Source organism: Betta splendens, chromosome 4 (genome assembly GCF_900634795.4).
Source record: "Betta splendens chromosome 4, fBetSpl5.4, whole genome shotgun sequence".
NCBI lineage: Eukaryota > Metazoa > Chordata > Actinopteri > Anabantiformes > Osphronemidae > Betta > Betta splendens.
Genome location: NC_040884.2, coordinates 6,521,189 through 6,545,465, shown reverse-complemented (window position 1 = coordinate 6,545,465; position 24,277 = coordinate 6,521,189). Strand labels below are relative to the sequence as shown.

Here is a 24,277-nt window from a genome sequence, read left to right as displayed (position 1 = left end):
TCTCTGCAGGCCTTGCACAGATCATGTGGTTGCCCGCTCTTCCGCTGCAGACGGACCCATAGATCGTCACGTTTCTACCCCCTCGCTTAACTGACGGCGTTAGACAGGCATCAGTCATCTGTAATGTATGTTCTTTGTTTGCATCCAAACAAAGAAACTTAGACTCCACAAGGCTTCATTCCAGTTATGCAGGGTTCGCTGTTTCTGCCACCTGACGAGCACATTATTCTTGGCTTGCTGACATGAAGGCCCAGTGTTTGCACGCACTGGTTTCTCTCTTGTTTTATTTTGTATATGCAAAAGGAGGAGACTTTTAAGCACTTGCTGTTTTGCAGCAGATGTGCATTTGTAGACCTTACTTTTTCAAGGTATATACGACTCATTGAAAATGATTTCCTTCAAGATGCGTCGAGGTTATGACAGATGGCCATGACTCACGGGCAATTTGAAATTAGGAAGCTCTCCTGTTAAATTTGCAGTGTTTATAGAACTTCTTTCACTTGATCCCGTGTCTTGTGTGTCAAATTACTAAGCAAATAGACTTTCGGGTTTTGTAATACCAGGTTTGCAGGAAAACACAAGACATTTTATCTGTCCCATCAGTCATAGCAAAAGGAAGGAAAGCCACGTCAAATATTGACAGTATCTATGATGATGTTTTGTTTGTTGACAACGTGTTCTTTTCAGATCAAAGCCAGACCTATTATTGTGGTCCAGACCTACACTCTTTGACTTGTTCAAGTGTGCTACTAGACTTTTTTTTACTACGTTTAGGGGCAGAAGGTCTCTAGAAATTTTCTTAAGAGTATGATTAGCTACATATTAACTACTGAAAGTATAAAACATAAAAAGAATTTCAGGGGAGGATGTCAATATGAGTGACTATTACGAGAACCTGTATGTGTTTGAACTCCAGTGAGCCAGATATCTGAAAACGTTCTACAACCAATAGCTATTAGTTCTTTATAAAAATAATTGAAATGTATATTCTAACTTTAAACTGCAATCTAATAATAAGATTAGATTAGACATGCTTTATTGATCCCCAAGGGAAATTCGTTATACGTTATAATGTTCGCTTTTTATGATTTCTGGCAGAGAGACGTGTAATTTGTTTGATTACATGGATTCATGCACATGAACTGAAACTCACAGGTGCAACAGTGCGCACACACCCAGCGTCTGGACGTGCAGGTCTGTGACAGGAGATGGGCGTTGCCCGTCCAGTCAAATGTCAGTTGCTGTCGCGGACACGCCTCCAGGATGGAAGCGTTCCCTCAAGCAAACTTGGAAAGTAAATCTAGCCTGTCAACGCAAGGCCCGCCCCAAACGCCTACAAGCTCCCGCCTCATTCGCCGTGCTGCGCGCCAATCACTCAGATCCCAAGCGACGTCAGCAGGAGAGCCACACCAGAGCTAAGGAGTGGGTGACGAGGAGCGATCTCCACCACCAGGGAAAAAAAGTCCAGCAGCGATAAAAATGCACGGGCTACACGGGTGTGTTTGACTGTCACAAAGGCGTTTACGTATATTTCGCTCCCGGTGGAGGCTTTATTGAGAATACCAACGTAGCGTAATGAAGGTGGTCTTTCGGGCCGAGCTTTCTGGTTTTTAGCCAGTTGGCTGCAATTCCAGGGATGGCTAGCTGAGCTAACGCAGCTAGCTAACGGTTAGCCTGCCCATTTAGCTGCCCTGGTCACTGGGCTCCTCGGACAGGAGAGGATCCCGAATCCGAACGCAGTTGTGGAGCTGCGGTCGCATTTGGGTCGGTTCGCGGAGTGTTCTGCATCGAGTGCTCGGCACAGTGAGTTGGCCTGTGTGTTTGTTCGGTAGATGGACCGTTTGACGGGCGCCCATTGTCATTGCGCGGGCGTACAGCGTTGGTTTCGGGGCGGCTAGTTTTTTTTTGCTTGGCCGGGCAACCAGCGGAGGAATTGTACAGATGTGGCAGTGGCAGCCAGCTGTGTCCCACCGTCCCCGGGACTGAAGGTGATTGTTTGACATAAAGGCCGTGTTTTTGTACCGAGCGGGTCGTGGGAACGGACTTAAAAGTGCTGGCATTCAGCAGCTCGCCGCTTTAAGATGGTCAGAACGTTAGCAACATTTGGCTGTCATGCTAGTTAGTAAGTTATCCTAAGTGATTCCAGCCCCTTTTGGAAACTTAATGCTATTCTGTGGTTGTATATTTCACCGACGATGTTCGCAGACGTGTTGCATGCACATTTTCTGTGATCAGCTGTCAGTACGTGCAGCCTGCGGATTTCAGACACTGACTAAGCTGTCACATATCTGACACTTGACAGCAGTTCTACCACCAACAAAGGAGGCCAGATCCTGCAACAAGCCCAACATCAGGCCTTTTGTACAGCTTCACAGCGGACTGTCGCCTAGAGGGCCTTTCTGTATTTAACACGTTGTGTGAGGTGTAGCCCGACGCCCCCGAATAGACGGGCTTTTCAGCTCATGCGGTGATGACTTTAGACTCCATGATGGCCTGTTGCCTAAGCGAGGAGGCGAAGGAATCCAAACGAATCAACGCTGAGATCGAGAAGCAACTCCGGCGCGACAAGAAAGATGCAAGAAGGGAGTTGAAGCTGCTTCTGCTGGGTGAGTCTGCGCGACCTGCAAGGGTCTCACTCATCGCACTGTGGCGTGGCCGCTCACACATGTCTACGCGCACACGAACCAGATTATGCAAAAGCTTTTACTTCGTTTGATTTGATTGTATTGGCTCAACATGTAAAATACTGATGCCACTCATGCACAAGCTCAGTTACCGTAGTCACCACAGGATTTGACTGTAATGTGATATGCAAATGAAAATGATGACGCTTCCAGTCTAACGGGAGCTAGTAGTGGGAGAGCCACCAAAGCAGGACCTAAATACAATTCATTACAGCCTGTCTGGAATGTGTTTCACCAACTAATAAGAATAATAATTAAATATTAAATCATGTGATTTGCCTTCACATGTAAAATCAAGTGTGGCACATGAGTTTATTGCAACTGAACAAAAACAAAACCCTTATTTGCTGTGAATAAACTATGTTTAAGGCCATGCAAGCCTTGTTGTAGTGAGTCAGAACCATCTGACTTTTCCTGAAGTATGTAGATTATCATGCGTGACGTTGGGAAAGGAAAGCTTTTCACAAACATTTTTTTTTTCTTAACATGCTTTCTTTTCTGCCGGTAAAACAAGGCTTAAATGATGAACAAAAATTGGCTTTAATTAAGTCTCTCCGCACTCTCTTGGTGCCTGGTCTAGAAAAGGCCTTTACAGAGGTGCCTCACTTTGGTATGTAACAATTCTCCAGGGAGAACTGTGCCGTCAGGGGAGCAATAGAGTTATTGTGTGGTTTGATGTAATATGTCAAGGGGAAGAGGTTTACTTTTTTGTTTGTACTACAAAAACGTGAAGTCAAATTTAAAGCTGATCTATACCATCACCAGAACTGGTGAAAAGTCAGCATTGTGTGGAGTTCACTTCAGCAATTCTGTGGGTTTTTTTTTTCTCAGTGAGTCTTTTTGTTTAAATAGGATCCAGCTCTTATCTTCAATATCAATCAATATCTTAGTTTTCAATATTAATTGTAATTTAGTAACCAGTCAACAGTCTGTTTTCTCCAGGAAGGCCTCTTCTTATGTGTCATGTAAATGAGAAACCTGGTCTCCATTATTGGAGTAGGGGATTAGCCAGGCCCAATTTCACCGGGTACACATTTTCTGGTGAACACAGACTTCTCTATGAGCTGTGATTCCAGCACAAGTCTGGGAAAAAAAGGGAGAAATCAGATTACTTGTCTGCTACTACTGAAAGGATGTGGGACACAAACCTAGCCAGATGTGAATGGTGCAAGCAGCATTTCCTGCTTCTAGCTTTAACTACTAAACTGTGCAGCTTGTTGAGGTGTAACTGAAATCATGATTATCATCTTCCTACTCTTACTAAACTCAAATAACACTCAAAGTCCTATCACACAAACCATCCAACTGTTCGACATGTCTTAGCAATTGAAGATGAACAGCACTTCTCTTACTAACACTTTCTTTATTTATTTTGTCATATTATATTTTATATTGTGGACATTTCAAGTTAGCTTAAAAATAATGCCACAGATCTGAACCAGTATCCAGACCATAATATATTGTTAAACCACACCTGCTGTAATTAGCATTATGAACGATTGATTGGGTTACTGCTTCATGCTCTGTTGGATTTTTAAAATGAAGGCGTTTCACATTTCAGAGAGTGAATGAAGCGATGGTAGAAAGATCTGAATTAATCTTTGGAGAAAGAGGGTTTTGAAAGCTAAGCAAATAGTAGACACAAGATTGGAGTCAGCTCAATATTTTATTTACTTTATTAACAATAATTTATGAATCAATAATAAGCATTTCTTCACAGACAGTGAAATAATCAGGTACTTTTAGTTCCTCTCATGAGAAAGAGTAAATCAGATTGTGCCCTTAGCGTAAGGTTATAAATAATTTAATTCTATTTTAGCCATTGGTGGCAGCTCCACCTGCAGAAAAGAGTTGCAGGTAAAAAAACTGCCGGAAAATTCACATTATAGAAATAAAATGTCTAAAATGTCGTATATGTAGCATATTAAGAAGACCTTTTATGAAGAAGAACATGAATTATGACATGAAACGGGTCTGTAATAAAAGCAGTTTTAGTTGCTAATTCACAATAAGGTTAAACCAGAACTATGTGTCATGGCCTCGTATGTGTTCATGTGACAACGGTGTTGGGCTGCACCCAGGTCAAACTCCTGTTTCTTGTTCAGGCATTTTATTACTGCAGCTACAGTATCAGGGCCTCCAGGGCCCTTCAGTATGAAAGGGACATAAATATTAACCGTATGTATTACCTCGTTGCAATTTGCATATTCTTTAAGTTTATTCCATCATCAATGAACTTAAAATGGAGCCCTTCATTAATGGTTTGTTATGCTGGATATGACCTTTGCCCAAACAGTACTAGAATTTTCTGGTCAACGATAATAGTTATATTTAAGATTATAATATAGGGTTTCCTCACTCATAACGATTACTTGATAACCAACCTGGGTTTTAGAATCTCCCTGTTAAATTATTTATATCATATCAGAAAATCATGCTAAACCATTATTTTTAGTGTGCCTTTTCTAATTAACAAAACATGTCTTGGTTATTATAAATCCTGGTTCAAGTTGCTAGGAACGCTATTAAGGTGTCATTAGTATAGGCACCACATTGCGCTCTGGGCAATGGCAACTTCACATGGTTGAAAAAATCATTACTCCTATATTGACTAAGAATAGAATGTCATTTGTTATAATCAGTTTTCTCAAACGATGATGATCTAAGGGGCAAAGAGGGCAAATTAGATGGCACGTGTAAGTGTTAGCATGCCCATGCTAAGACCAGATTGAACAGTGATGCCTTTCCCATTAGCTTAGACATGTTTGTCAGTTATATATGACATTGTTGTTTATATTGTATATTAGAGGGATAGTACTATAATAATCTACTTTAATAATATGGGCTTAGCAGCTGGGTTCCTATTTAAAGAGTGAAAAAAGTTAAAAAAAAAGTGTGCTAAAGTCTGTAAACTGTCAGTGTTTGAATACAGTCAGCCTTTAGTTTGTCATCAGTATATGCATAGAATTGACCAGATGTATGTTAGGTTAAGCAACAAATAGATGTAAAACTGTAATCGGATATTGTGTTTCACTTGAAGCTATGCAATGCTTCCCCACATAGATTTAAAGGCTACAAGTCTTTTGTCATTGATTGTGTTTTCATAGTTGGCATCACACAAAAGACATTTGTTGGTTCCATTTGTCAACATATTGCCAAACATTAATTAGAGTTAATGAGAAGTGTTTCTGGTGAAACATATCGGTATTGTCCTGCTTTCAGATGAGATTGTGGGACAATGACTCATTGAAAACGATCGACTTGAAAACCAACTCCTGTCGGTCCTCAACTTTTTAATACAAGCCGGAGATTTTGTTTCAGTGTGTGGTGGGAGTCTGCTGTGGCATTATTTAAACATAAGCTCTGTCTAGCTATAAAATTAATTAGTGTGCCCTTATCTCATTTCATTTGAAACCTCTTACAGATGTCTTTGTACTTTTTATTAAACCTCCACACGTTTTTAGCTGCATATTTGTCTCCAGTCAGATCAGTGATGACTTATATCCATAGACATAGTATGTTTTGCCATTGATTATTAATATATAAATGCTGGCCATTCTTTCCCAGTGTTGCTGGGAGGGCAGAGCCATTGCAATGGTAACCACCTCAGTGGTTAGCTGGAAATGTTCAAACTTGGTATTGCTTCACATTCCGTAATTACACTGCTCCAAATCCTGTAAAGCTCAAAGTGGTTTATTTAATTGTAGTAGTTACACTGCAGTAGTTTTCTGCTGTGACGCAGTGTTAATACACTGCTTTACATTGGCCGTCACCTGTATAAGCGCCGTTGGTGGCGTTGTGTTTTGAACTTAGGCAGTAATTCTGGCTGCTTATGAGCAACAGGTTGGTGTTGGCAAATGTGTAAATGTAGGTTTACTGTACGAGCTTGGGTCAGAATAGGCCTCTGTCACTAATGAAAGTCACAAGTAATTAAATGTGTAGAGATAGACTTCAAGGATCTGGAGTAACCAGACCAGTTTGAGCTTTCATGATTTAATTCTTTTAAGTAAAATGAACTAATCTTCTATTAAACTGCTCATGGTAACTTTATCTTTATTGGCTATCATCACATGAGCTTGGTCTGAGGAGGAGACTTGGCTTCCTCTTGACTGACGTTGGTTTGACAGTTTCAGCAAACACTGATCTTAAATTTGTTTGAAAACAAAAAACCCGTTCTTAATGATAGTACCCTGCACTCTTACATTCTCTTCATTAGGTATACAAAATTACACTAATGGATTACGTTCATAATTACATTATGCTGGTAGGTGTCAACCTCCCCATATCATCAATGAAATCAATCTAAACAAGAGAAACATATGTTACCAAAACACACAGCATGTTATACATTGCAGCAGTATGCAAACAGTGACTCAAGATAGTGAGACACTTCTTCAGTGTCCATCCACTGTTGACTGAAGGTTTAGCCAACCTGTAAAATGTGTACATATGTAACAGCACAAAAGTACCATGCATCAATATTTCTTAGTAGTAATGTGTTGAACAAACCTGTTTTAGAGTCACTGGCTGCTTTATTGGGGTACATCTGTAAAGGCCACTGTAACTTTAGTAGCACTGAAACGCTGCTGTAAATTCAAGCTTAAAGAAATCTCCACTTTTACGTTGAAACGCTCAAAGACAAGATAAGACGATAATTTCATTATGCGTATAGTAAATGTCAAAGATATGGACCGTTGAGTTAGGAGAAAGGTAATATTATGATATTACGATGATGTTCTTGGTGGAACAGTAAGTTTGATGGTGCCATGGCGATACCTTGACCTCCTTTTGTTGTTGTTGTTGTTGTTGTTGTTGTTTTTTTTTTTTTTTTTTTTTTTAGATTTCAAAAGGTTTATGCTTTTTTTTTCTGCAAATTCAGGTGGAAGAATAGACAAAGGTCAGTCAAGGATGTTGAATGCATGTTTTTCGAGAGTTGTGGTCCCTTGTGTATTGAGAGACTCAGGATGTTTTCTTACACACTATAATTATGTCAGGCAGTTGCTTAACAAAAGCAATAAACAGCCGACGGTAAACTTTGGAAACAAGCTGCTTCTCTCAACATTCTTATTTGTATCGTAGAAATAAATCTTCCCTGCAGTGCATTTTAGTATTGGTGTTAGACATTGGCTTATTTGGAGTAAATAGTTTGGTTTTAAATGATTTTGGTTGTCTGTCTATAGTTGGAAGTTGGATGTTCACTAACAAGTCACTAACTTTGTCTGTTGTTCGGTGGTTCTCGTGGTATAAATGACAACTTTTTTCATGTCTTTTGTTCTATAAGGAAAATGCGGAAAGAGGGCTCGTTGCAGCGTTTATTAGAATGAACAACTCTAAAGGCACATTCTGTACACCTGTATAATGTATACTGTGTGTATACTCACGTCATTTGTCACTGTGCACACTGCTCAAACAGGTTGGTTGCATCGGGGTTAATGAGTGTTTGTTTTTTGGCAACACCCAAGGATGTTTCATGCCTAGAGCCTACCTGAGTCTATTATGATGTCCCTTAGTAAGTCCTGCAGTAAGTTGATAAGCTCCGTGGTAGCAATATTTATTTGGATCTTTGTTAGGTGCTGCCAAGGTAACGGCATGTAAAAATAAAAAAACTGTAGATGGTAAAGAGGACGACCCATTATAACAGGACTCGGGAGATGTTTATGACGGTGAATGTATGTACAGTAGCATTGTGGGACATCACAGGGCTGCACTGTGATATCCCAGCTACTTGAAGACAGAATAGCACCACAGAAAGCAGACTTGGCAGATGCCTTGCTTTATTTATTACTCCCACAATTGTATGTTGCCAGCACTGACTGACTCTCAGTCAAAGGTCATTAAGCTAGTCATCACCCATGTGAGATTATTTCACACAGATAATTGCTTTTATAGCATCCATAACAGTTTCCTCATGGATGTCACACAACTTTCTTTTTTTTAGTGCTATGATATGCAAATATCTATCTAGTGTACTTCTACAGTGTAATACTTCACATTGCACTGGATGTGAATTTGTTAAATAAACCAGTTTTCATATTACTTATTCAAATTGCACTTTTTCTGTAAAGAACTTTCACGTAGAGAAATGATTTGTTCTTGGTTGTAAATACAACATCTAATAACAAAAAGCCACTTTGTTAAAAAAAATCAAATAAAGCCAAAAAGCAGAAAAATGTGGGCAGTACTAAGCTCCTCCTGTTACCCTATAGATATCTTATCGCTTGTAGATCCACAATTAGGAGCAAAGACTCTATCTTACCTTATCTCTTACACATCAGTATCTGGTTTTAGGGCTTTACTCAGATTTTACACAAATTAGCTACCACAGTATTAGAACTGGGATGATGTCTGGACTGATGAAGCCATTTCACAAACAACAGCAGGGACAATGCATCTCCTTGTTAGATGATAGACCTAATGATCATCTTGTGGCTCAAAAACATTATGTTAAAGCGTCTGATGTCAATATTTGTATTTTAAGTGAATAGGGGCTTTCTCATTGTGGAATCATTGCCAAAGAGCAGGTTTCTAAAGAGGACAGAGCATGGCACTCTAAAATGCTTAATGGAAACTGGATCAATTTTATGCAAAGCGTGATCGGACACACTGAAAGTGACCACACAGTCAGAAGATCAATACATCAAACTGTGTTCACTCAGGCACAGAAAAGCAACTTTACCGCAGACATGGAATCTGATGCATATATTAAAATTAATTTAGAAATGCTAGGATTGAATCACTTTCAGAAAACATTGTTTTCCAGCTTGGGCTTTTATAGTAGGAGTACCTTCTAACCACATTTTAGGGGCAGTAACATGGCCAAACAAATTCTAGTAAATATGTGGTAGCAGAAGAATATAGGGGAAGAAAAAAACAGGAGAAACACCACATAGTTTTAGACTATTGTTAATGATAATGTAGTTTGTAATATTACACACAAAGTAAATGCAAAATTAAATGATTTGCACAAATAACCTCAGATGTTAGGACCCATGTGAACAGTATATACAACCATGTGTGTATACACACGCACGCACACACACACACACACACACACACACACACACACACACACACACACACACACACACTTCTTGGGTCTGGATTTCTTAAGACACACACTTTCGAACTTCTCTTCTATGTTTACACAGCACCAAATCAGTGTTGGGCAAATTGCCAACTAGGTCTTGGACCTGGAAGAACAAAGCAAAGTGAAGGCTGGTTACAATTAATTAATGTAATTGCAAAGTACATAACATCTGTCCAGCGGAAGTTTTGTAGTGTCTGCACAAAGCACATTTGTAGCTATTATTTGTACCTGTATTCTTGCTCATCTGTACTGCTGTTGTGAGAGGTAATTTCCCCACTGCGGGACTATTAAAGGTTTTCTTATTCTTATTCTTATTAGTACGTTTAAATTCTGCCCTCACATAAATGATTATGGTCAGTTTTCACAGACATTAAGAGCGGTCAGTTAAACTGTGTTCATTACTTTGTTATATAACTAAACAGCCATATACATTTAACTTTTGTACTGACAGGTATTTTTTTTCTAATACTTTTTTCTCACAACACCTCTGTAAAGTGAGGACTTTGGGTTCCTCAACATGATACTGACCATGAGAGCAGTTGCTTTATTGCAGTGGTTGCCAGTTTGATTAGTCTGTTGCTACTAAACCACAGTTCATCAGCAGTGTTTGATATCAGTAAATGTTTATTTATTATTACTGAGATCATTTTGATTTCAGTGACCAGTAAGCTTTCTTTTTCTTTAACATAGGGATATTAATGATTTTGTCCAGTGCGTGTACATAAAATACATAAAACGTATAAACGTGTAAATACGTGATACATAAAACCCAGAAGAGGTGGGAGATTAAAAAAGTACCTTTGGATTGAACTAAGCTGTGGTTTTAAATGTTTAAAAACACTTTACTAGCTAAAGGTTACCTAAACTGTACAGTAACGGTGTTATAGTGGGCATCTTTGTCATGCAGAAACACTGACCTAATAAATAATCTTAAACCTCCTTTCATTAGGGTCAATGTGCAGCTTAAGGTCCTTAAAGTGTTCCTGCACTCGCTGTAGTCACTAAGCTCCTGTGCAGCCAGACAGACCTTCAGCGAGCTTTTCCTTTCACCGAGCTAAAGTGGACATTCAGCTTCCTGTTTGATGTGCTTGGGGAAATTTTAAGAAATCATTTACTCAGCGTGCCCTTCTCCTCAACTCTGTCGCACTTTGCACCTCCTTCCTTTCTCTTCTGTCTCCTGACTCTCTTTAGTTCTGTCTCTTTCAACATGGATGCCAAATGCCGCTTCAAGTTATTACCCTTCATGTAAACCGCAGCTGAAATGGGTGCTCTGCTCTCCACCTGGGCCAATTCACTACATCCATTCACTTGTTTTTTCCTCCTCTTTGTAAGTTAATGGTTATTTAGCCCATTGACTAATGCTTTGCTCTGCAAAATGTGGTCAAAGTGACACGGTTCTGCCTTGGTTAATGGTCACGGCATTGTGCTTCCTGAGTGCAAAAGAAAAGTAAAGTTGAATACAGCTACAAAAATAATACTCACTATATACATAAAGGCTTAATCATGCACTTATTTGCATGCATTTATTAAAATTCTTGACTTTGGGCTTGTATGCCGTTAGGCTTGTATGTTTGACTATGTTCTGTGGAGATGTGCTGAAGCCATTCAGCTGGTGGTTTCTGCCATATATTTATGAGTCCAGTGCAGGTGTTGCCATGGGAACTAGCCTTACCCCTTAAGAGTAGCTCCAGTAAAAGTACAGTAGCTTGTCCACGAGAAATGCTTCTGCTGGGTTTTCCAGTTCAGTACGAGAACAAAGGGATTAAGCTAATTGTGCTGTGTTTTTCACTTTCCTCTGTTCAAAGGCAGATGCATAGACAAATACTCCATTAACTAAAAAAAGAAGACATATTTTGTCTTGGAAAGAGAGCAGCTAAAATGTGCACCCCTACTGTCTGTTTTGCTCTTGAATCAATGAGAAAGTGAACTCTCCAGTGCTGTGTCTTGATAATTGCTATTTATGTCCCTCTCTCAAAGACGTACTCTGTCTGAAAGGGAAACTCCAATGTTGCCTGACCTGCTTTCCACAGTTAAAGATCCTGTCTGGTTAGAGGGCAGGCAGTGCTCAGGGGACTCCTTCACTGTACACTCAAGGTTGCTCTTCATTCCCTGACAGTCAAACGTGACTCTCGTCATCCTTGGAAGACATCTCAACCACTTTGCCCTGACAATACCAGCTGTGATGTATAACACAGAGCATTCCATTATCTAATCGCCGTCTACAGTTAGACGGTGTGCTTGTGAACATCATCAGTGTCACTAGTGTTTCTTCAGGTGTTTTAGCTTTTCTCCCCAATTTCCTGAAGTGTTGCAGTTAACTGCCATCCATAGAGCCCTCCTTAGTCCAGTCCACTGTTTGGGTAGACACTGTAGATTCCCATAACATTTTATATTGACTTCATTGTCCCTTGAGAATGCATCGTAATATTGGGGATTTTTTTGGTATTTTAAAATGAAATCCCTAGATTGTAGCCAAATTGTTGTTTTATTTTTATAGTGGTGTTTGAGTAAACTCTGCAAATCTAATGTTGATGCCAAAATAGGAGCTGAGTTTCATGTTGTTTATGACACCAGGTTTCTACATGAAAGTGCAGTTTTGCATTTGTTGTGACATGTGGGCTATGCCTGTGAAACTGTTCTGTTCCTGGGGGAAAAAACAAAATAAGAATCCAAGTATTGCGATATTCTGAATAGATTTTTGTATGGTATTTATATCTGTGATTTGATTGTTTTTATCGTTTTAATATATATTAGTAAATGGACACTACCATCATGTTTTGTATCACAGCTACAGCCTTTTTGAGGTAATGAGCGTGAGACCGGAGTTTTCATGCAGCTTAAACTACAATGAGTCAGGGAAAAGTGAGATGAGTAGTACAGAGCTTGAGCAGGTTGTAGAGAAGAAATAGGTTGTGGGTGGAGGAGAGAGGATTGCTCTGGAGAGGGAACTACAGTACATAGTGAACCAAAGGTTGGCTGCTACCTGCGTTGTCTCTTGAATGTTTTCCTTTTGCTTGACGATGAACGGCATACGAAACCATGATGCTTTCATGATGGCTTCTCTATCTCCTTGGCCTGAAATAGAAAATGTCTGTATAAAGACACAGATCTTACTGTAGACTGTCCTGTGGATGTACAGTGAGGAGGTGAGAGGGACCCTGCAGGTCCTGTGTGTTTCTGTGTCTGCATGTGCAGACGGATTCCATTTGTGTCTTGGTGTTTGTGCTGTGAAAGTAAATTGAAAGAATGAACTCCGTTAACTCGGGTCTTATTTGAGCTGAGGTTGAACCCTTCAGCCCTCATGTGGCTTCTCTGAACCGTTCCATTTCACCCAGTCATTTAGTCGGACCTCTGCGGTAAACCCTGCCGAAACAATGCTCATTTTGGGAAATCAGAACCAACATGACAAGAGATTTTCTTTTACATGGCTTGACCACAACTGGGCCCAGAAACATTGGTCACATATATATTTTAGGTTATGTAAGTCGCATTGCTTCATCGCAATTACTTGCAGCCGCTTGTAAGTTGTTTCCCTGAGTAGTATAACAAATACACTTAAGACAATGGGAAGTTACAATTTCACCATTTTAGTACAATCAGCAGGCGCTAAACTGCAAGCTAACATAATCAAATCTGAATCACTACCTGGTTCAGTTAGTAAAAAACAGAGACTTAAGGTCTGGACTGTTGCCAGGGACATGATGGCGTGGATTCCTTACCAGCCTGCATATCGGCACCAGGGTGTAGGTGGATAGGCCTCAGTCAGCGTTTTCTAAAGGCAGGCCACACAGAAAGATAAGTTATACAAAAAAAGTTGAGAATTAAATTTGTTTGCTTGACGTTCAGTCAATACAGACCTGTGGGTACCAGGCTGAGAACAGCTTAGACAAAGTTTTCATTCTGGATCTCATGGCAAGAGCAGGAAGAAAACCAATGGATCTTTTTTTTTTTTTTTTTTTCCCCTTAAGTAGGACTCTGCTGCTGTCGCCTAAGCCTGTCTGTCTCTGTCTCAGGTACTGGAGAGAGTGGCAAGAGCACTTTTATCAAGCAGATGAGAATAATCCATGGATCAGGCTACACAGATGAGGATAAGAAGGGCTTCACCAAGCTGGTCTACCAGAACATCTTCACCTCTATGCAGGCCATGATCCGTGCAACTGAGACTCTAAAGATCCCGTACAAGTATGAACAGAACAAGGTATGTATGAATATGTATAGAGTGATGTGTTGATGGAACTATGCTTCATAGTAAATCAGACATTGTTGAGGAAAATATTAAAAGTATTATTTGATCAATTATTTATTTAAAGTACTCCGTATTAAATGAACTCTCCTTAGCTGAACTTGAGTCCTCAAGTTACTTCAGAACCTTCATGATGCACAGTGATAAACGGTTAAGTTTCATGTGGGTGGATTTGGCTGAAATTTCTGGCCAGCGTTGTCAGCATGGCCTGCAATCACTGATGGCTTGCTCATTCCAGCAGTAGTGTGATCAGTTAATTTAATTCAAACATTAAAGTACATCATGAATCCAAAGTAAAATAAGAGCCCTATAGGAGAGCCACATATCAGTGTAGTAATGCACATAGTTTATTATGGAATCGTAACGACAGATTCTGAATTAATCATTTCAAATGCTACTGCTCTGTTGTTTTCTCCAGAATAATGCTCAGCTGGTGCGTGAGGTGGACGTGGAGAAGGTGTCCTCATTCGAACAGCCGTACATCAGTGCCATAAAGATGCTGTGGACTGACCCTGGCATCCAGGAGGCCTATGATCGCAGGAGAGAGTACCAGCTCTCTGACTCAACCAAATAGTATGTAGTCCCAGTAGTGCTGCTGCCTTCTGTGTGGCTCTTACACTCCATTGCAGGAGGGGAAGAGAGTTCAGGCAGATGGGGAGAGTCAGAAGAAGGGAATAAATGTTGGCAGGTTTATAAACGACTGCTAATAATATCAGCTCTAATTCCAACTTGCATTTATCCATTTCAGACCAATATAGCTCTGTTTAAAAAGTTAAGGATTGTAGGACATAATTTCATACGGCTGCTGCCTGCTCTGTGCATGTTTCTATTTGTATGGTTTTCATAGAAAGCAGTGGTTTTTATTTGTTAATGCCATTTACATTTATACATGGTCGTGTACTGTTGCATTTGGTGGTTTGCCTACATGTGCATCTCTGTCATATGTCCCCTCCCCCTCCACAGTTACCTTAGTGACTTAGAACGAATAGCTTCAGCGGGGTACGTGCCCACTCAGCAGGATGTGCTGCGGGTTCGAGTACCTACCACTGGCATTATTGAATACCCATTTGATCTGGAGAATATAGTCTTCAGGTACTGGTGTCAAGTGCTGCTGGTGTTGTCACTGGTTGTCCAGCTGCTCAACAGTTGGTCAGCCAGATGGAAACCGTCGAAGCCGCTATCTTCATCTGTTCTATGTTGCACAGCAGGGCTCAGCACTTTAACGCATCCTTGATGGACGGCTCTCAAAGACTTCTAAAAAGGCAGGCGTATTTTTGTCAGCCAGGCAGTCAAGTTTGGCCTCTCAAGTGCTAAGTCAACTTTCTGGAAGTCAAGTTAAAAGTGCTGCTCCCCTTAAACGTACAAACCTTCACACTGATCACTTTGAGGGGCGAACAGAAGATAAAGCCGAGGCTTGTTTTGTCCTTAGGAGCTTCCATCAAGGATAATGCCGAATTTCTAAGAGAATATTTGAGGATTAGGTGACATTTGAGAATTGTCACTGAATCCTCTTCTAACTCTCTGGTATGTTTTTTTTTTTTTTTTTTTTTTTTTTTGTTACATCTGGACTGATTCACTTGCTTTTTGAGGCATGTGCTGTATCTGCTGTTATGCTTCACTTTCTTTCCTCCTTCTCTCTCTGTCCTTCCTGTCTCTAGCTATCTAAGTGATCTGGATCGTATTGCTGAACCGTGCTATCTACCAACTCAACAAGATGTGCTTAGGGTTCGAATCCCAACCACTGGGATCATAGAATACCCTTTCGACTTGCAAAGCATCATTTTCAGGTAGACAACGAACTACGCTATTTTTTTTTACTAACTCCAGTTTTCCATCTAGTACACTGTTTTTGCTTTTAAATCCAAAAGACCACAGCCAAAAAATGTCAACGTGTTACTCTTTGCAGCCTGAAAATGCTCAAGTAGTAGTTATAATAGATTTTACTGTAACTAATAATTGATTGTTTAAAGTTGTTCTCCTTTGGCTCAGCAGCTCTTTGCCTGTAGCTCTTTATCGAACCACTTACTGAAAACATTTTAAAATATGTCCACAAGAAAATTGAAAACCCTGAACCATCATTGACTTGTTTTGTGTAGATGATATGTTTAACAATTGTTTAATGCTAGCCCCTGTTAAAGACCCTGTTTCCCACTAGTTTCAGGCTTTTGATTGGGATTAGGATATTTTGTTTGTATAAGCAGTAATTTAATACAGCTCTGATACAATGTATAGCCAGTAAAGAGTAAACAATAAGGTTTTCACAAAGGTATTTTGCTTAGTAGCTCCTAGTTTTCCATGTTGCCTAGAGATACAGTTTTGTCAGTCTCATGACCTGCCACCAAAACATACAGCAGCTTGTTATGCGCCTGATGAGGAGATGAGGAGATGGAGAGAGACCCAGGGACCAAGAACGATTATAGAGGAGCGCGAATCGATAGGAAGCCATCAAGTCAGCCTCCTCCTACGCTTGGCAAGGCTAGAAATAACTGTGTGCAATGAGGTTGTGTGGAAGAGGTTCCCAGCAGCTCTTCTGCTGCTTGGCTCCACTCCGTTTGGCTGCGCTGCTCATGGTGAATCACTACTTGCTCTCAATGAGCAGTGAATCAGTTTCGTGTTTGGAGACTGAAAATACAAATATGAGGTGGGAATGAATGTCACGTGTCGGGCTTTTTTGGAAGAACGTGATTAATGAGGTTCTTTGATTCTTGCAGTGTTCATCAAGCATGGAGAACACTTTGTGCAGAACGAGAAGTCCCTCAGCCCAGTATGTGGATAGTAACAATCACACGTGGGACTGTCACTGTGTGTGTGCTTACAGGACAGGGCAGGCTGCAACAAGGGAGGCCTTTCAAAGACAAACGTCTCCATTAGACTTGCTTCATTCTCTTGTAATTAGCGCTTGAAGTCAATGAAGGAAAAGTCGTTTCACTTGGCTCATTCAGCATAGGAGAATGTAAGTAGGTCACTCATCCCTCCTAGAGGGAATAAAGAGGTCATGTAATGTGAAGGAGTTTTATTTTAGGCTGGCTCATCTGGAGGACTCCATTCATCAATGCCTTCACTCCTTCTGGCAGCCTCGCTGACTGAGTTCACCTTTGGGAAGTTTTACCGCTGAGCTCTAGAATGAGATGTTTGTTTGGTCAGATTATTTACAGACATAAGACTTAAGCGCATGAGTACAGTGCAGGTTTGATCTGTAACAGATGAAATGGGGGGGGGGGGGGGCAATCCAACACTTGTCCTATCTGCCCCTCCTCTACTGCTGCCCCTCATTAGATCTTAAATTGAATTTACTTTAATCAACTTACCTTTTCTTGGTTTTAGTCATTTAAGGTAAAAGCGCATCCATTTATAAAAAGAAATTGAGGATAGAGTCGATCTGTGTCTCCTGACCCCGTATCGAGGCTATCTAGGATACCTGTCCCAGAACCAGAATCCAAATTAGCCCACCCTTTACTTTTTTGGACAGTTTTATTGTTTGTTCCCTGATTCCCTGTGTGGTCTTATTAAATTTTTTCTCGTCACCTTTTTTCCCCAATAATCCCAATGTGCTTGTCCTGAACGAGGAAATGTTTTCTAGACTTTATCTGCTGCATAGACTCGGCTACTGAAGGATGGCATTGTTTGCACATGCATTTCTTTGCGGAGCTTTCGGTTCACCTGACGGAGGGCTTGCTCTGTCTGTGTGATTCACGCTGCAGATTCCCAGCTCATGTTTTCTCTTATGTGTTTGGTGCTAGATGGGTGTTTGGCTTGAACTACACTAGACCTGTATGTGTTTCACAGCCAGACCACACTAACCTTTAAAGTACTTGATTGGCTACTATTGTATAGAAGGCCAGTATAAGTAAACATGAAATATTTACTGATTCCTGTTAGTAGTGGTATTTTAAATAAAAAAAATTTAATTACAACTAAATGTACATGCTTTTTGTGGTTCAAGTCTTAGTTTCACACCCATGGAAATACCAAAGATTTAAAAATGTTAAATCTTTGAGGATGATTGACATGCATGCTTATCTTTGAGGACAAATACATGGAGAAATTGTCCATAGAATATTCTTTTTATGTTAATTTCTAATCTTGATATTTTGTGTCCCTACCTCTCACCTCATCATTTTCAAAACAGGATGGTGGATGTTGGTGGCCAGAGATCAGAGAGGAGGAAGTGGATCCACTGCTTTGAGAACGTGACCTCCATCATGTTTCTGGTGGCGCTTAGCGAGTACGATCAGGTGCTGGTGGAGTCAGACAACGAGGTGAGACACAGACGTTTAGGTTTTTGATATACGTACTGCAATACTTCATAAATTAGGATAATTATGTGTTGCTAGTCCTGCTTTCCTGTTTTTTCTTTTTCTTTTTTCTATTATTCCTTAACAGATTGTTATTTTTTTTTCTCAATTAAAATTAGATCTTCAACATGTCATCAGTTCGACAGTTAACTAGTTTGCTTGGATAGACACACATTGGAATATATTTTAGTAGACCCATTTAATAATGTGAAGGGTGCGGTTTTACAACTCTTGACAGAATCATGACTATATTCCCCTCACCCTTAACTAATATAGTATTTTAATATTTTTCATGTGTAAAATACTTTTTTTGTGGGTAACTTCAAGAATTATGCCAAGGAAAGTGTGGGGATATATTCTCCATGCTTCACACATGCTGCAGTGATGATTGATTGATGATTGATTATTTTCTACTGGTGAGAGTATGAATTTTTTTCTTAACTTCAGAGCTGCTGTGTCTATCCGGACGGCTCTGTCGCCTCTTACTGTTCAGATGGAATTACGGCTAATAAAGCTAATGTGATCAGGCCCTTCAAGCCCTCTGCTCCTCTCCTAACAACAGACCCCTTCTTTGACCTGGTCATATGACAACTGGGTTTCATAAAGCAGACCCAGCTGCCAACTTGACTCACTGCATTGGCTGTACATCACCACAGCTTCATGTTCAGAGGTTTATCAGTAGTGACTTTTGTCTACTCTGGGACACACGCACACACACACACACACACACACACACACACACACACACACACACACACACACACACACACACACACACACACACACACAGCAGAACTTATTGCTCCATGTTGTCTGGTCTTTGCAGCTACAGAGACAATCTTAAATCAGAAAGATGGTTGGATCCATTTAAAGTCACATTCTATTGTATTGTTGCAGAATTTGATAAAAAAACAATGTTTTATTATTTCTGCTGAGTCTATTGCTGTTTTCTCGGTTGTTACTTCTAGTTTGTTTTTAAAAGAAAATCATAGGATCGATCCAGCCCAGAGAAAACAATGTACATCCTCGGAAAAACATAAATTCAGCCTAAAGTGAATTTACATATTTACTTCTTTTGTATTACTAAATCAAGCTTTGTTTCCATATTTTAACACTGCATATGCTCCAATCTTGAGAAATGTTACAAGATTTAGTAATTCATCAATCAGTTTAAAAAGCCTAAGAATAAAAATATATTCTAACCTTGTTTTCGTTTTCTTATTATCAGAATCGTATGGAGGAGAGTAAAGCTCTTTTCAGGACCATTATCACATATCCCTGGTTCCAAAACTCCTCTGTCATCCTATTCCTCAACAAGAAGGACTTGCTGGAGGAGAAGATCATGTATTCTCACCTGGTTGATTATTTCCCAGAGTTTGATGGTAACTTAATGTTATAACTAGTTCATTATTCGACATCTTGGTAGTATCATACATATTGTCAGCTACAGTTATGGTTTACAATGACTGCCTTCACTTGCATTTTCTACTGTACACTGACACCTTGTGGTAGGTAGATGTAGTACAATTCACCTTTTTTTTCTTTTAAAACCATCTAGTTCCTCGAAATAGCATATAATTCAATACAGACCAAATGACAACCTAATTTAACATTCTCATTAGGTCCCCAGCGAGACGCCCAGGCAGGCCGAGAGTTCATCTTGAAGATGTTTGTGGACTTGAACCCAGACAGTGACAAGATCATCTACTCTCATTTTACATGCGCCACTGATACGGAGAACATCCGCTTCGTCTTTGCTGCTGTCAAAGACACCATCCTGCAGCTCAACCTTAAAGAATACAACCTGGTGTGAAAGAGAGAGAGAGAGAGAGAGAGAGAGAGCAAGAGACCGGCCTGCATCCCCCATACACTCAATGCAGAGTCCACTAACAGAAACGCAGCATGACTCCTACCGCTGCTCAAAGACAAAGGCATTTCATAATACTTTACTGGGCAGCGTTCTACCCTTTCTGTCCCACTGGGCTCCTCAGTTGCTGTTTTTTTTTCTTTTTTGAATAATCTGGTTGTGTGGTTAATTACTGCAGAAACACATGAAACACACCATTTGTCCTCACTCTTTTAGTTTTGATCACTTGTGGGCTTCTCTCTTTTACTTGGCGGGTGGTGTTACTCATATTTTCTCCGTTTTTACACTACATTGCCAGTGCTTGTGTGTACAAGGTGGATGGAGGTCCTTCTCTGGGTAAAGTTTTACGAACAAAGGGCTCTCTCCCCTTCTTAATTACCCCACACATGATAAACACTACAGCCTGAGGCCATGTTGCAAACCTTGGACTCTGCACATCTGCATCTCTGCAACGGGTAACTAATTATTGTGATAGGAATATATGATCAGATGGAGCTAGATTACAGTGAGGTACTCTGTTTGCTGGGCCTTTAATTCTGTATGATTTTTCTTTTTTATAACTGCCCCAAATCAGAGCGCAGCTGCTCTGCTGAATGTAAATAAAGTTTTCATGCTGCTCACACAGAGTGAGTGCTAGACAGAGATGACTGCATAATGTTTTTAGACTTTAAATACTTAACAGCTGTTAATTCTGGATTATTATTACCGTCATTGTTCTCCAGTTAAAGGTTAAGATAACTACTTCAAACAGAGTCACGTTTTTTATAAACTGCTCTCTGGTTTAAAGTTTAAATGCTCCAAGAAGCATAAAATAACAAGAGTTTACACTCGACTTGATTATGTCAACCTAATCTGTTATTTTCTATCAGGCTTCCGAGTTCAAGCCACCGGTTTTCTGTAAATATAATTACTCTGTACATCCTTTAAGTGGCTCAGACGTTAGGAACTGGAGTTGCTAATGTGAGTTTCTCTCACGTTGGCATCAGAATTTGCTCTTGTCACCACTTGTCTGAATCACAGATGTGTTGTACTGTGATTTGTTAGTTTCCTCCGATGTAAATCGTGTAGTCCGCACAGTGCAATAGTCAGTTGAAGGATCGAAGCGTTTGCGCTGTGGGTTGGCCTCACTCGCAGGCTACTCTCCATCACAGAGATGACCTCTCTACTAAATCTGCCTATTTTGCCGTACTATTGAGGCAATATTTGATAAATGTAACTGATAGCGTAAGAGTCGGGTTCTTCTTTTGTATATCATCAATCAGATCTACTTATTGTTGATACAGTAAATGAGACGTCCTTCCTAATTTCAAGTCAAAGTTTTTCCAATCTAGGAGACAAGAGGAGATTTTATACTGCTGTAAAATATCAAAACTATTTTAATGACAAGTGTTCTATCTTTCTAATAATAATTCATATATTTAGATGTTGCAGTTCTGTTTTTAAAGTCTCGACAGTGGGAAGCAACTGTTTCCATGATGGGTTTGTGCTTTATGCAAATAGGAAAATTCAAACACACACTCAAAAAAGTGGTTTAATACTTGCTGTATGAAAAATCATCTTTTTTTTTCCCAAGGATGTGCTTTGGCTGTTGAAACCAATCCCATATCAAGTATGTTGCCTGATAGTTGTTAGAAGTTGATAGATGGGTGTATTTGTCTTCAGTGTAATTCAGGTAAGTTTTCATAACTCTTCATTACAAGGGCTACTAATTAGCAGCTTTGGTAGAAATGAATGGACTCTATGGACATCCTAGAGCAAAAGGTGCTTTGAATCAAGCGTGTGTTGATGTCCAGTTGAGGATGGTTGCTGCAGGTTCAGTGAGGGAGGGATGCAGCAGTCCACAGATGCCTACGTGATATTCCTGGGGGAGGTCTGGCTGCTGTTTGGCTCTTTATTTCCCATCTTTTTGCCTTTTGGGTGTGGGGGGAAGTGTTAATGTCAAGAATTGCAGTTTCCCTGGATGCAATAGCACACATCCTGTGTCCTAGCTTTTGCATCTGACACTCTTTTTGCTCTTGTCATGATTTGTGCTAATTCTTTTTTTTTTTTACTCATCATTTCCACTATGTGGTCATACATATTTGTTTTTCCTTGTCATGTGTAACATTTTAATGGTTCTCTTCAACGTTGTCTGTGCTGGTGTCACAAAAGAAAGCGGTGGCATATTTTGACTTCTTTATTTTTGGAAGAGTTGAGTCACATTTAAACACCATATAAATCAGTATAATCTTAAGCCGTTTGCCAAAAGGTTCACAATCATTATGTGATTTCAAGCAGTGTGATCTACTCGCTTATTGTTGATTGTGATTAGACAAACACTGCGCCAATCGCTAATCTTAGCAACTCGTGCTGACGTGTACATTTTATTGATGAAGCTATTGTTTTGTTTAAATGCATTGTGAAACACTTAATGAAGGAAGCACGTGTGTGTCTGTGCGAAGTGCCGCTGATTTGGTTGCTTCTGCTTGTATTGGTGACAGGTTCTTGGGCACTTTAGCCAACATTTAAAGGTCTTTTCACAAACCGCGTGTCCCGTGCGTAACAGAAGTAAATTTTGCGGGTGTCGCACTGCGAACTCCCCCTTTTCCGTTTTGAAATCAAGTGCTTTGGTGAGTCAGCGAAGTCACGGACGGACTTGAGCTGAGTTTGCCAAGTCGTCGTTTTGCTCTGCTTTGCTGTGGGGACATGACTTAAACCTGAAGGGCAGCTTCATTCCTATGTGGGGGATTTTTATTATTTTCTGCTTTTCCTTTTGTACTTTGGACTGCTTTGAGGGTGCTGAACAAAATGAAGGTGACCACTCCAGGGCCCGAGTTGGTACGACGATTCTTTGGTTTTCACTGTGGACTTCATGCCTTCTCTGCTTAGCAGTTCACAGCAGCATCACCACACACAGTGTCACGCAGCTGCAGTACGCCACTGGCTGCTCAAGTCGACAGCGGACCTGGGTCACTCACTGCAAACTCCTCCCATTGATTTGCACTGTATTGATGTCGGGCCATGTTCACCATTTTGGGTTGAAAAGACGACAATCCAGTGTAAAACATTGTACCAAGCAAGCTCCATCATAACAAACCATTTAAATTGACATTAACTACTTGTAACTTTACCCAGTTGCTCTCTGTTAATTGAATACTACGTCGCAGTGTCATTCTTCCCTCAAATGAATCTTACGTGTTAAACCTCAGTATTCAATTATTTATTCAAACAACAATTGAAGGTACTAAAATGGCCAATGAAATATTTTTGGTGGTTACAAAAACAAGTGAGTAAATGGAAAATGAGGGGTATTGACAAGACGCCATTTTCTGCTGTTGTCCCGTCTTACTGATTGGACTGGTTCTTTCCCAGTGGGCCTGCGTTTGTGTGATTCCAAGCCCACTCGCTGGTTCTCTGAACTGTGTGTACACTTTGATGGCTATTGCTTCTACTTGAGGGCTGGTTGGATGGACATACTATGATATTAAACGCTATCTTTGTCTTTTTTGTTGTTTTCTTTTGTAAGGTTGACACACTTCAATGTGTATTTAGAACCACTTAAGATAACAGACATTTTTTTTTAAAGATAGACTTTGTGTAGTGGTGTACAAATTGAAAGTAATGTATTTTTGTTTGTTTTTTTTCTTTTTTTTTTTTTTTTTAAGTATACCAAATGTAAATTATGTACAATGAGTGTGCCAATCCCCTTTCTTTGTAAAGCCAGACTCTTAACAAGTGCCAATGTTGTGAAAAATCTGAGGGCCTGTGAATTTCATGGTCCGCTTTTTAAAACAAACACTAAGTATGTGATTAACGAAAAGGACAGTTTTATTCTATATTTAAGATTAATGATGAACTGCTGTTTTTAAGATAAATGTCATTTCAATTGCATGTGTTTGTCAGGTTGGGGAGGGAGTGGGTGGGTGAGATACTGTATTAATGAAACGCCCTCATGTAAAGGGTTCTAATGGTTATTGATTTACAGTATTTTAGCCATATTTCTCTTTTTGTATATTTCATTTCAACCACTGTTGCCTGAACCTCATTCAAACATGAAAATGATTTTCATAGCCTTCTCCTTTAAATGTTTTAAATTGGAATAAAATATGTTCCTATACTCTC

General features: G+C 39.9%; 1 protein-coding gene across 5 annotated transcripts; it reads left to right on the top strand.

Annotated features, from left to right (window-relative positions):
- The first annotated feature begins 1,371 nt into the window (after positions 1 to 1,371).
- LOC114854707 (guanine nucleotide-binding protein G(q) subunit alpha) lies at positions 1,372 to 24,277 on the top strand. Of its 5 annotated transcripts, none has more exons than XM_029149330.3 (8): positions 1,372 to 1,496; positions 2,303 to 2,606; positions 13,785 to 13,969; positions 14,433 to 14,587; positions 15,673 to 15,801; positions 18,144 to 18,273; positions 19,538 to 19,691; positions 19,932 to 24,277. In XM_029149330.3, the coding sequence occupies exons 2-8, from the start codon at positions 2,471 to 2,473 to the stop codon at positions 20,120 to 20,122; spliced, it is 1,080 nt and encodes a 359-aa protein (XP_029005163.1). In that variant the 5' UTR covers positions 1,372 to 1,496; positions 2,303 to 2,470; the 3' UTR covers positions 20,123 to 24,277. The 5 variants fall into 5 exon arrangements, with proteins under 5 accessions (XP_029005163.1, XP_040926098.1, XP_029005166.1 ...); XM_041070164.2 differs by having other exon boundaries at positions 1,387 to 1,496; positions 2,306 to 2,606; XM_029149329.3 differs by having other exon boundaries at positions 1,393 to 1,988.